The sequence below is a fragment of the Schistosoma mansoni genome, assembly GCF_000237925.1.
Source record: "Schistosoma mansoni, WGS project CABG00000000 data, chromosome 3 unplaced supercontig 0105, strain Puerto Rico, whole genome shotgun sequence".
In the NCBI taxonomy this organism is placed as follows: Eukaryota; Metazoa; Platyhelminthes; class Trematoda; order Strigeidida; family Schistosomatidae; genus Schistosoma; species Schistosoma mansoni.
Genome location: NW_017386009.1, coordinates 1,143,082 through 1,155,590, shown reverse-complemented (window position 1 = coordinate 1,155,590; position 12,509 = coordinate 1,143,082). Strand labels below are relative to the sequence as shown.

At 38.5% G+C, this 12,509-nt stretch overlaps 2 protein-coding genes across 2 annotated transcripts in view; one reads left to right on the top strand and one right to left on the bottom strand.

Moving 5' to 3' along the window:
• The window catches only part of Smp_163040 (hypothetical protein), a gene marked incomplete at both ends in the record, with an annotated part of 75,345 nt that extends 70,132 nt beyond the window's left edge, over positions 1–5,213 (top strand). The window contains 4 exon segments of the mRNA XM_018791317.1: positions 1,919–2,025; positions 3,724–3,770; positions 3,775–4,056; positions 5,112–5,213. Coding sequence (XP_018645529.1) covers positions 1,919–2,025; positions 3,724–3,770; positions 3,775–4,056; positions 5,112–5,213 — 538 coding nt within the window.
• A 1,180-nt stretch (positions 5,214–6,393) lies between these two features.
• The window catches only part of Smp_163030 (hypothetical protein), a gene marked incomplete at its 3' end in the record, with an annotated part of 14,475 nt that continues 8,359 nt past the window's right edge, over positions 6,394–12,509 (bottom strand). The window contains exons 6-8 of the mRNA XM_018791316.1: positions 10,153–10,271; positions 7,534–7,891; positions 6,394–6,510 (exon numbers count right to left, since the gene is read on the bottom strand). Of these exons, the coding sequence (XP_018645528.1) occupies positions 6,394–6,510; positions 7,534–7,891; positions 10,153–10,271 (594 nt within the window). The remainder of the gene's footprint in view (positions 6,511–7,533; positions 7,892–10,152; positions 10,272–12,509) is intronic.

The following is a 12,509-nucleotide window of genomic DNA, read 5'->3' as shown; positions in this document are numbered from 1 at the left end:
TGCCTAGATGTGAACTCAGTTGTTTCTGGAATTCGCATTTGGCTTTCTCGTCCTCCAGTTCAATCCTAATGGGTCTTCTTAGTGTAATTTTCCTGCGTCCATTGAGGCGCAGACAAATGCGCGCTCGTATTAAAGCGTGATCAGAGTCTAAATAAGTATTCCAATACGAGCAACAATCTTCTATTGAGCCTCTCCAACGATGACTGATGACAATATGGTCTATTTGAGTCCATCGTTGGTTTGGTGAAGGTGGTCGCCATGTTAGACGATGTCTCTCCTTATGCTTAAAATTAGTGCTTGCTAAAAATAAACGATTGTCTGAGCCTAGTTGCAACAGACGATCACCATTATCGGTTCGTTGAGCCGGAATACTAAAACACCCACCTAAATGTCTTTCTGTTTGATTTAAGCTGCCTACCTGGGCATTAAAGTCACCCGCTACGACTACTATGTCTGAGCGCTTAGCTTTCTGAAGAAGCTCAGAGAGTTTTCTGTAAAAGTCATGTTTCACTTCGTCATGGCTGAAGTCAGTGGGAGCGTATGCAGAAACGACGAAAAGGCAACGACGTGTGTCCCTATCCTTCCGAGTTCTTACGGAGCCATTTAGCCGGACAGCACACAGGCGACTGTCAACGGGGATCCATTCTAGTAGTGCCTGTTCTGCCCTTGTACTTAGTGCTATGCCTACACCTACAAGTCCACGAGAACTAGCCAACGGGTTGCCAGATACACGGAGGGTGTATTTCGTTGGCTGTCCATTTTGGCGAGGTGAAGTCAAGTGAATGACCACACTAGGATCCTGTATGCGTGTTTCGGAGACACAGCATACATCAATGGTACGAGATTCTAGAGTTTTAGCTAAGGAGGCCTGTTGACCGATTTGGCATAGGGTACGTACGTTGAAGGCTCCAATGTGTAGTTTGGAGCGAGGTTTTAGTAGACCTGGGACAGCGTTTCGCGCATTAGAATCGTTGGCCATGGTGACACTTGAGGAGGAAACCGAAAGAGGAAGTTTAGTGTTGAAAGTCAAGGTAGAAGGAATAGTAGGAATTGAAGAGGGAGATTGATTATGAATACAGTGGTCTTGAGTGTTGTTAGAGGTATGAGGGCAGTTATCACTTCCCGGTTGCCCATACCGTGGAAGGGTTCTTCTAGGGGTACCTGAAAAGGAAATTGGGTTAGAAGTGGTCTTAATGACCTGAGAGCGTGACCGCAGTGCCCAAGGGACAACTGCTTGAGGTCGGTCACACACGACCTTTTTGTGGGTAGTTTTTGTGTTAGCTCCGTACTTGTTGGGACCTTACCGCCGGAGACGGATATCCGTGGGATAAGGCGAGGTGTGCATTTTTAGGGTCGACCTTTTCTAACCCCACCCCTCCTTGTGGGAAGGCAGCATCGCTGTCATGCTGGTTGTCTGAAGGAAACACCTTACTGCTGTCACACCTCTGTACAGTCAGCAGTACGACTTCGCCTTCGGACCTTGGGTTTGCTGCTTTTAGTCTCACCGCTCTTCAAACGACCTGCCTGGCATGGTAGGACGTTGAGGAACGATTGTTCCAGCCAGTATAGCTCGGTTGATTCATCACGATGAGCAAGCCCGACCACCACGTCAAGGTAGCAACAACGGTCGGGATCCTAAAGTTCAAAACAGGAGTGTATTCACCTCAAAGCTAATCATCACCATCGTAGTTCAGGTCACCCACTCTCATTACTTTATCAATTTCCATCAAGAGAATACATTTCTGTGACTAATACTGGTTGACTCATGTCGTGCTACCACGGCGAATAGCATCAGTCCCCATAAGATTGTATGTACTCATGACCGATAAGTGCCAACTGGCATAAAATCTAAGTCATACTGTAGTAGTTTCATTATCTTAGAGTTTATGTGCTTTGTTTTTTTTCTTCCAAATACTAGCCGAATTACTGCTGGTAAGGAAAATCAAAATGCTGAAATTCAAATGATGCAACGGTTAACTCAACTTGGTGTCAGTTGTCTACGTGTTCAACTACGTGGACTTATTGGTAGGTGTTAATATTTGATAGTTTTGAACTTTTTACTCACTTCAAATGAACATTTTATGTATTGTTGTAAAGAGTTTGCAAAGATTGTTGAGTTTCAAAGTTCACATCACATCCAAACCAATACATATTCATTTCCTCACTAGTTACTAATTTCGAGTGGTAATTCCTCAAGTTTTTTGTGAAGCGCGGTAACGCAACCGACCTCGGAGACGTCGGCGAGAGTTCTGGAAAGAGTTCTCTTTTATTTTGTAAAGAATGCATCCACACCGTGGAATCAGCTTGTCCGCAGATGGGTTGCTAGCCTCCGTAAAACATTACCCTGGTTATAGTGTACGGAACGCTCTTGTCGGCCCTTGAAAATCCAAACGAGGCAGTACAATTTTCGTGGCAGGCCGTACCCATATCCACAGCATGTCTCCAAGGTGAACAGTTTCTGGCAGTTGGACAATGCAGGTAAGGGAAGTCGGCAAATCGAATCTGTAACTTCGGGAGAAGGATTGGTTCTGGGGGCCGAGATCAGATACGTATCGGTCCAGTTGGGGGCTGGTTTGTTTGCTGCTTTGTGGTGAGGTTGCTGGACTCTGGCCCGCGTCGATCGTGTGGGGTTTCAGCTGTTTGTGTTGTTCATCTAGCAACGCGCGAGGACATGTTCCACGTTGCGTCAAGCGGCTGTACTTCCATGGTCTAGCGCATGACAGCTAACTCAGAACTGGCATGGACCAAGGGAATCCAACTGTGTTGTGATAATTCGTTTTGAATTTTCCGATAATTATCTTTACAGCAAGTTGTAAATAATGTGTGAATCCATGTTTGATTAACATTGAGTCATAAATAGTCAGTCAAAATAGTATTTACATAATTGGAGAACTGAGTTAACCTGTAATTCTTGATCAGGCTACTAAAAGTAAATGACCGGTACATGGTCATTTATTCTTGGCAAACCAACTATTATTGTTTTAAAATACTACTCATTATGTGTAATGGTTTAAAGTATTCTCGTTGTTGAAATTAAAAATTACTTTTGACTAGTTGCTCATAGTACATCTTCATTCTTAGCAGATTATCTTCTGAATAGCAGTACTAAGGTAAAAGTACATCCTACGAACTTGTCCCAAACAGGACAAGACATTTGTTCTCGATGCTATTGCTAGGCTACAATCCCATTTTATTGATACTACTTCTGCCAGGGAAGTCCTACTCACTCCCTTCTCGTGGCGGGGGTGTTGTTTATGAAATTGAGAGGACGAACACCGAATGTCCGGTGCTTTAACCACGTTGGTGGACACGGCGCATCCACCTAGGGGAGTTGGAAAACCCTGATTCCAAACCAATGGTGCACATGGGCTCCATTATTCTGAAGGAACGAATGGCGTATGAACCAACTGTTGGTCACCGGCTACCATGGGACTGTATCTTCTTACGATGCTCCACTGCTTTGTGGATCAGATCTTTAGGTCAAAGGCTCGGGGTGTGGCCCCATAAGAAAACCACCTGCTTCAGTTTGGGCACCCGGGCAGTATCACAGCCCTCACACAAATCAAATGAGATTTGTGCGGCGCATATTTATCTGGAGCTTCCTTGTACCAATATTTATGTGTATAAATAATAACTCATTAGATTGTTCGTGTTTTCATTTTTACCAAATCCTTTTGACTATTATTTGATTATATTTTTCTATATGTAGGCATAATTGAACAGTCAACATTTTTATTATGGAAACATTTAAACAGTCTTATAAACAATCCTAATATTATAATTGGTGAAAACAATAAAGAAACTCCATTACATCATCAATCTTTACAATCTTCACATGGTGTTCGTAATCTTTCTACCACTAATTGTATTACTTCTCCAATGATGAAATCTTCTTTAAAACCATTGTTAACTCCAACTAAACGTAATACATTAATGAATACAGCATTTAGCCAAGAAAATAATAGTATACTTCAAATGAATATGTCTTGGTTACGTAATCATTGTGAACATTTAGTACAAGATGAAATAATGGAAATGCTTAACCAGTTAACTAAGGTAATTACTCTACAATTTTTTTAAAATTCAATTCTCCAATCAATCACAAATTACTGGGATTATTGATTGTACCACCTTTGTATTAGCATTTATGATTGTTGCTATGCTATTTAACACTATTATGATCTCCAACTGCAAAGTTGAAATATTAACGTAAGACATTCATTTAGTATTGTTTGTTTGAATCTTCCCATCGATGTGTTAGGACTGCAACTGGTCAGTCTCTTATTAGCATATGTGCATACTGTGTGTATTGCTTCGATATAGCCTTAATTCATAAGTATTGCAAGTAAAGATGGATAGTGGCTAGCAGTGGAATTCAGTTCGACGCGCGTTTCGTCCTATTTGTTACATCCAGCTGACCAGTCCCAAATAGAACGAAATGCGCGTCATGGATTTCATTGCTAGCCACTATCCATCTTTGCTTATTAACGTAAGGGTTAACGCGATGACTAAGTAGAATATAAATTACTCTTCAACCAGACTTGTACCAAACCCATAACTATTGTAAAGACAAAAGAAATTAAAAGATGTGCAACCAACAATAATACAAAAAAAACCGTCAATATTTATAGAATATCTTGAGGATTAGCTATTCCAGAATCCCGTTTCATAATGCGTCATCAACGGTACGGGTAGACATTAACACCGTTGGATGCCAGCCGGCTCAATGGTCTAGAGGTTAAGCGTTCGCGCGCGAAACTGATAGGTCCTGGGTTCGAATCTCGCCAGGCGGTATCGTGGATGCGCACTGCTGAGGAGTCCCATAATAGGACGAAAGGGCCATCCAGTGCTTCCAGGCTTTCCATGATGGTCTAGCTTCAATGGACTCATGATTTCAACTATGAAAATACTGAAATGTCCACAAAACCCCTTCCGATATTTATATCTGCTTGACTTTTAACATATTTTATTAAAAAAAAAACTCAATCTGTCCTACCCTAAATTGAATTGAATTAAGCGCTTAACTCTTAAACTTCCAATTGAACAATTGAATGTTAAACACTTTTGACAATTAAATGCAAAGATTTTTTGTTTTATTCAACTTTTTTTAGGCGGCTTATTTAAAACAAAATCAACGATTATTTATACAAGTAATGCATAATCGTTTAGAAAGAATAATACAAAAACAATTGAACAGTAACCTGTCAACATGAAGTCATAGTAATTATGACCATTTATTGTGAAACATATGTTAATTGTATATTATTTTATGTATATTTTATTAGTTGTCTTTGTGTGCTATGTTAATCAATGGGTGTTGGTTTGGGGGGGGGGGTTTATTTTTCTACCCTTCGTTAAAAACAAAAAAAATGAAGCGAAATAAAAGTTTTACACCGATTTACTATATGTCATGTCATTTCAAGTAACCTTGGTTACTACTTTGATAAAATAGTCAGGTTGGTGGCTTACAGTGATGCCCTTGTAGTGCCGTGCTTCGTTAATCGTTCACCTCAATAACTGTAATAATACAAATCTTGACGGTGCATAAAATCAGAAGGCAAAGAGAAGCGGCAGCTATTGACAAATGACACAGGCCAGAAAGTTGTAAGCATATGAGTAAATATCAGCGAGCGGAAAAAAAATGACACGCATTGGAGATGGCGGGTAAGCCAACTCACTTTTATCAAACGTTAATCAATATTTATAGTCAGACAAGAATAAATGACAGACATATGATACGTAGGATAAGAAGAGTACACACACTTACGCTCATATAAAAAATAGTACGCGTTAATAAGTGAATAATTAACAAGGTCAAAACGGGACTCATGATGGATAGGTGAATTAACTTGTCCAGAAGTCAGAATAAGGCATATGGGCTTAACATATCGACCGATACAACATCCTGATCGAGCTGTATTGTACTAACATCCTAGGCAAGTCGACTGAAGACTAATATCAGCAAATTTATGGTCTGAAAGCAATGTTCTACTGACCACTGTACTAAGGGGGTTAACAGTAATAGAATGCTTTCCTCTAACAATCAGCGCCTACAGTGATGCAGCCTCAAAATGAAGATGATTAGCAAACATTACCTTGTCCCATAGATTATGATTAGTTGTTCTCATTCAATAGGATTTAAACAAAAAGTCAATTACTGAAAGACTTGTATGTGTATGTACTTTTGTTATATTACATAAGTGAAAATATACAATTTCTTTAATAGTGGTAAATGTATACACACAATCCATTCAGATTAAGGGGAAAAAGATGAAACATTCATTAAATGTCTTTCATTTCATCTAAAATGTACATTAATTTACATATATATATATATTGGGAATCATCATCTATTGTCTTTCGTATATCCATCTAATTTTTTTCCAACATCATTTATACTCCATTTTTCATTTTTGATTGAATTTTTGTAAAACCACAAGTACTACTGAAATATTTATTACCAACTTCTATTGGTTTTTCTGCAGCTTGTGGATTGACAATTTCTAGACCCTATATAAAGAGAGAAATACCATTTAAGAAATTATTAGGTAAAATGAATAAAAATATAGAAAAGCCCCTCCCCCCCCCCAAAAAAAAATATATCAACGGGTAATAATAATAATAATGGTATTAGTGTGGTCTACTTATATCCTTATGAGTAGTATATGGTGTTGGTCAGATATAGAACGTATTTTGGCAGAAGATCGATAAGGAAAGAACTGAAATGAAGTGCAATTGGTAGGAAAATGCACAAAAAATGAAATTAGAGAAGATGGATTGATATTTACTGAAGGAACAGTCAAAATTGAGACAATTGATTGTTATTTCGCAAATTAACTACTGTTGACTGTATGGTTATCAGATCTTAGTAAGATAGTTTGTAATCGGTGCTTAAATACATTCGATTGTCCCAACCCGTGTTCTGTTCACTACATTATGTAGTAAATCAGCACAGAATACACATTGATGTTCAGTTGATTACTTCAAAAGCTTTCTTAAACTATAAGTGATGTTCCGTATGCTTAAATATCGCCTGGATACTATTCCAACTAGCATGAAAGTAAATTGTGAAACGATCACAGATAGCCAAATAAAACTAGTCAATGAAGTCAAAGACAGTTTGATTTTAACTGTGATGAGAGTTACAAACTTTTTGGGTTGATTTCATAAGATATCAGTGATTAGTTGGCGGAGGATAAAATTGACATAATAGGCTGAATAAGTTGGAATTTTAATGATTACACTTTTTAAATTCATTCTATCAATCCATGTATCTGGTTTACTCCCGACCGTTGCTGCTACCCTGACCTGGTGGTCGGGCTTGCCTATCGTGATGAACCAATCGAGCTATACTGACTTTACTCCCTGTGAAATCCACTAAACATGATGAACACAGTATTACTAGTAACTTATGATGCTCTCCAAAATATAATAAATACTTTACTAGAAAAGACAACTAGAACACTAACTATAATCTACATTTAATGAAGTAAAACAAAAAGCGTAGAATACAAATTGACACAAATATTTTACCTGTAGTGGAGTGAATGCAATCGATGATGAAGTACCAGCGACATGCTTACGAACAGTAGAATTCCCACCCCAACTTGCAGCACCTAATGCAGTAGTAGGCATGGTGGACATACCACCAAATTTGGATAATTTCTGTTGTAATGCTTTACTTACACGAGCTTTTGTTTTTGAATCAGCCTGTGGAGCACGTAAACGTCCTGCTATACCACGTTGACCAAGTGAACCTAATGAAAAGCCTAAATCACTTTGATAAGCATCATCAGTGATTTCACCAAATTGTATTCGATTTGCTGATCGTCTTAATTCACTCATACCTAAACGTTCTTTCATTTTACGATAACGTCGACCACCTCGTTTTCTACATTTAAAAAAAATTAATAATCATATTTACATGTAAAGTTTCGCTTGATAGAAACCAAATGAAGACAAGTTGACAGAATAAGTCATTAGAGAATAAAAGCACTTAATATATAATACAAGTTTTAAGCTTTATAGTTAGTAATATTATCCAATTTGTCGAACTGAAGTATGTAGAACGGTAGTCAAGTCAATCAAATGATTAAAACACGAACATTTTATAAGTACTAACTAGTAGCTCTTTCACAAAGCCACAGCTCTACTGTGACTTTAAAACTAAGTACAAGTAGTTAGAACTAACTACTTCTATGAATTTGGTGTTCATCTTGTTGTGCTAACGATGTATGGCAACTTGGACCGATGCATACGTGTGCCTGGTCCTACGTTGTAGCTGACTGACTGAGTACTAAAAGACTAAGTAAATCAAAGATGAATTGCGTTGCTAATATTTGAAAATCGGTCGATTAAGTTAGTCAGTCAACCACAACGTAAAACGTGTACGTATGTACATTGGTTCAAATTTATATAACCCATTACCTCAGACAGATGAATTTGTCGGGCCAAATTTCAGAAAAATAGACGTAGTAACAATATTAGTGGTAATAAGAAAGATTGGCATCAAAGAAACTACTCGTAAAGAAAATATAAATTAGTGAAACAGATAAAGTTATGAGGAATTCAGAAGTTCAGGAAGACAAAGAGTGGATGTACTTGCGCCATTCCAAACGATTTTAAGTGATACGATTCAAAGTCTAACTATTGGTTACGTTAATCACTCTTACTAAAACTAGGTAGTCTATATCCATCAATGCGGCTAAGTCGAATTGTCAGTGACTTCATAGACTGATGTTATGTTTTGGTTTGGCCGTCTCTAGGTTTCTTCGAGCCTACTAATGCACCAGAATAACCCCCGAATGCCCTGGTACGACCGAGAGTGGGGAGAGTCTGCTCTCCCTCTCCGAGTGCTCTCATATGGCCACGCGAATATATAGCCTCTGACAGGGAAGTCCTACTCACTGCCTTCTCGAGGCACCGGTGTTGTTCACAAAAGTGAGAGGACGAAAAGTGAATGTCCGTTGCTTTAACCGGGTTGGTGGATGTAAAGGATCCACCTAGGGGAGTTGGGAAACCCTGATTCCAAACCAATGGTGTACATGGGCTCCAATATCCTGAAGGAACAAATGGCGTATGAACTAATTGTTGGTCACCGGCTACCATGGGACTGCATCTCCTTACGATGCTTCACTGCCTTGTGGATCAGATCTTTCGGTCAAAGGCTCGGGGTGTGGCCTCCTAAGAAAACCACCTGCTTCAGTCTGGGCAGTATCACAGCTCTCACACAAATCAAATGAGATTTGTGAGGCGCATATTTATATGGTGCTTCCTTGTACCAATATTTATGTGTTTAAATAAATAAATAAATAACCAGAAAATATCACCTGTCAAGGTAAAGACTGTTGAACTGAGTCGTGTTGATAGGTGTAAACCACTTGATTAGAATCAAAACGATTATCGTTAGAGATGTTGACTGGCATGGTTCAAAATCCTTTGCAATAGCGTAGATGTATTCGCCTTTTTTTTCTTCAGTTTCAAAATCATTTTATACCGTTTTGTTATGAGAATTCATTCAGTTTTCTCGAATTATATTATAATAATGAGAATGGGAGGAGAAAGAGGGAAGACGCGTATATATGAAAGAAGGAAAAAAAGAGAAGAGTAATGATGGGGGGAACTGAAATGTACAACCAGAAGACTCTTTCAGTTGTAACCACTCTTTATGAAGAAAGTAAAAAAAAGGTTACAGCAGGCTCGCCACTGGCTTCTATTCTGAGCCATATCTGATAACGTCTCTAGCCACTGTGTTGCACCATCTCTCGGACCCCAACCAGGGAGTCGTGAAGGACCAACAGAAGCTAGTCCTTCTCAGCTTTCTTTCATACCACGACGCCATGTGATACACTGACCACCTCTCCGCTTTTTCCAACCAGTCCCAGCGTTGGCAAATAATACACGACGTGGAAGTCTCTGGGACGACATTCGTAAAACATGTCCAAGCCACCGGAGTCGGTGTTTCAAGATGGTGACACCAATTGAATTATCGTCTCTGCTTCCCGTATAGTTTGTGCCTTTCCTCTCGTGTTCAAGTCGCTGAGTAGTTCTAGCTTGGAGGTTAAGAGACTAGCTAAGGATTGCATAACATATCGTTAGTGTAAATTAAAATTAATAATTATAAATTCAAGATGAAAACAGGACAAAACTTACTTAGCCGGTGGATCGATTGGAGCTGGTAAAGCTTTAATTGTTTTAACTGGTGGTGGTTCTTGCCATTTATCAAATTTTCGTTCAATTTCTAATAAAAGTTTTTCACCAACATGTCCATCCTTTAATGTTAAAAATAAATAAAACAAAAATTAAAATAAATAAAGGTAGAAAAAAGGAAAATGATTAGAAGTACATATACACTCAATAGAATAGTAAATGCCCTAGTACGGCCGAGAGTGGGGAGAGTACGCTCTCCCTCTCCAAATGCTCTCGCATGGTCACGCGTATATAGCCTCTGCTAGGGAAGTCCTACTCACTGCCTTCTCGTGGCGGGGGGTGTTGGTTACAAAATTGAGAGAACGAAAACCAAATGTCCGGCGCTTTAACCAGGTTGGTGGACACAGAAAGCAATTTTAATCTCATAGTTTAAGGGAAGATAAAGAGTGTATACACCTACGCCATTGTGACCGATTCTAAGCCATGTCACCCAGAGTATCCAACCATTGGTTACGATAGTCACGCTGACTCCAACCAAATAGTCTGCATCTACCAACATGGCTCAGATTACAGATTAATGACTTCAAGCACTGATGCCACGTTTTGGTTTGGCCGTCCCTAACTCTTTTCCAACCATCCCCTACACTAGTCAGCATTGAGCGTCGTGATAATCGGTGTTCAGGCATACGTAACACGTGGTTTAACCATCTCAGTCGATGAAGATTCATCACCTTATCAACTGATTTACCATCATTCCCTAATACCCTGTGTCTAACCTCACTATTACTTACCCGGTGATCCCAGCAGATGCGAGCAATATTTTTTAAATAACGTAGAATATATGAATCGATTCAAGTTGTCACGTCATATCAGTACAGTGAGATGAAATTATCAAGACAGGTCATAGTTGAAGAAATAAAAGTAGCAATGGAAGTAGGAAAGACAAGAGACAAACAATATGATTTGAGAAGAATGAATGTATGCATAGAATAAAAGTTATGAATTAATTAGACAGAATTAATGCACCTGTCCTACTGGGTTCACACTAAAGAGGGTGCATATAAGAGTGATGATCAAAAATGCGCATACTACATAAAGAGGCTGCATGCTTTTGGGATTACTCGCCATTTACTCTTACAATTTGTTAATTCCTGCATATTACCTATTATTTTATATTGTTCTCCAGTATTCTTTCCCGGGCTTTTGAGAAAAGACTTTGCTATTTTGCGTAGAGTGCTGAAGGCAGTTTGCAAGGTATGTGGTGAATCTTTTGAAGTCATTATTAATATGCTTGTGGATAGACATCTTAAGTCTTCCAAACTCTTGGCAGGTGTTATCTTATTAGATACTAACCATCCGCTTCATTCATATATTTCTCCTTGTATATCTTCTGACAGAACGAGACGTAAATACATTAAAATCCATGCACGCAAGCAAGTCTATAAACGTTCTGTAATACCTTACTTAGCAAATTTACTTTGTGACGAACAGGCTGTTAGAGTTGACCTAGTAAATAACCTGTATTCTTAAGCATGTCTCAAATTCGATAATTTGTATAAACTCAAATTTTCCTAAACCTTTTTTTTATTTTATTTCTGTTCTGTTTTTTTTGTTTGTTTCGTTTCTTTTTTGGTAAAAAAACTTGTTGAAATAACTCATGCTGAGAATTCTATATTGTACCAGATTATAATATTGAATAAAGCCATTAATAATAAAAATAATAATAATAACGGTGAGCATTTAAAGGGGGAATAACACCTTTAATGGTGTGAAATATGTTCTGTTCGCCCTCTCCCCCTTTACCCTACATAAAAAGAAAAAGGTAGTTTTATAAACGTTCAATGAAGAGTCTACTTTCAACAAATACTGTAATTTTTTTTTAATCTAATAACAAATGGTTTGTTTTATTACCCTCGTACATCTATTTTGAACAGTCATGCGATAGTCTATTCAGAGAGATGTTTCCGAAATCCCTGAGAAAGATTTGGTGAATCTTACTATGAATAAGTTTTGAATTTTAAAAATATGCCTTTCTTATAAGATTAAAAAGTCATTACATGTATTTCTGAGAACATTATCTTTTGTGCTCTTCAAAGGTGAAACTTAATGAAGTTCTCACAATTGATTGATCACTGGGTGGTGATCAATGTCATGCGTGTCAAGTCCTTCTTAGTGCTGATCGAATGCTATCGATCAAGTTGCAATGTGGCCACTAGTCTAGGTGGCTCAACACTGCGTGCACTATGTTGAGAATAAAAATGGGAACCACAGGGACCGCCCCAGCCCCTGTGCAAAAGGACACAGCCTTGAGGAGCAATCGTGGTTAATTTTGTGAGATTTCTGGGACGACGGGAGGTTGT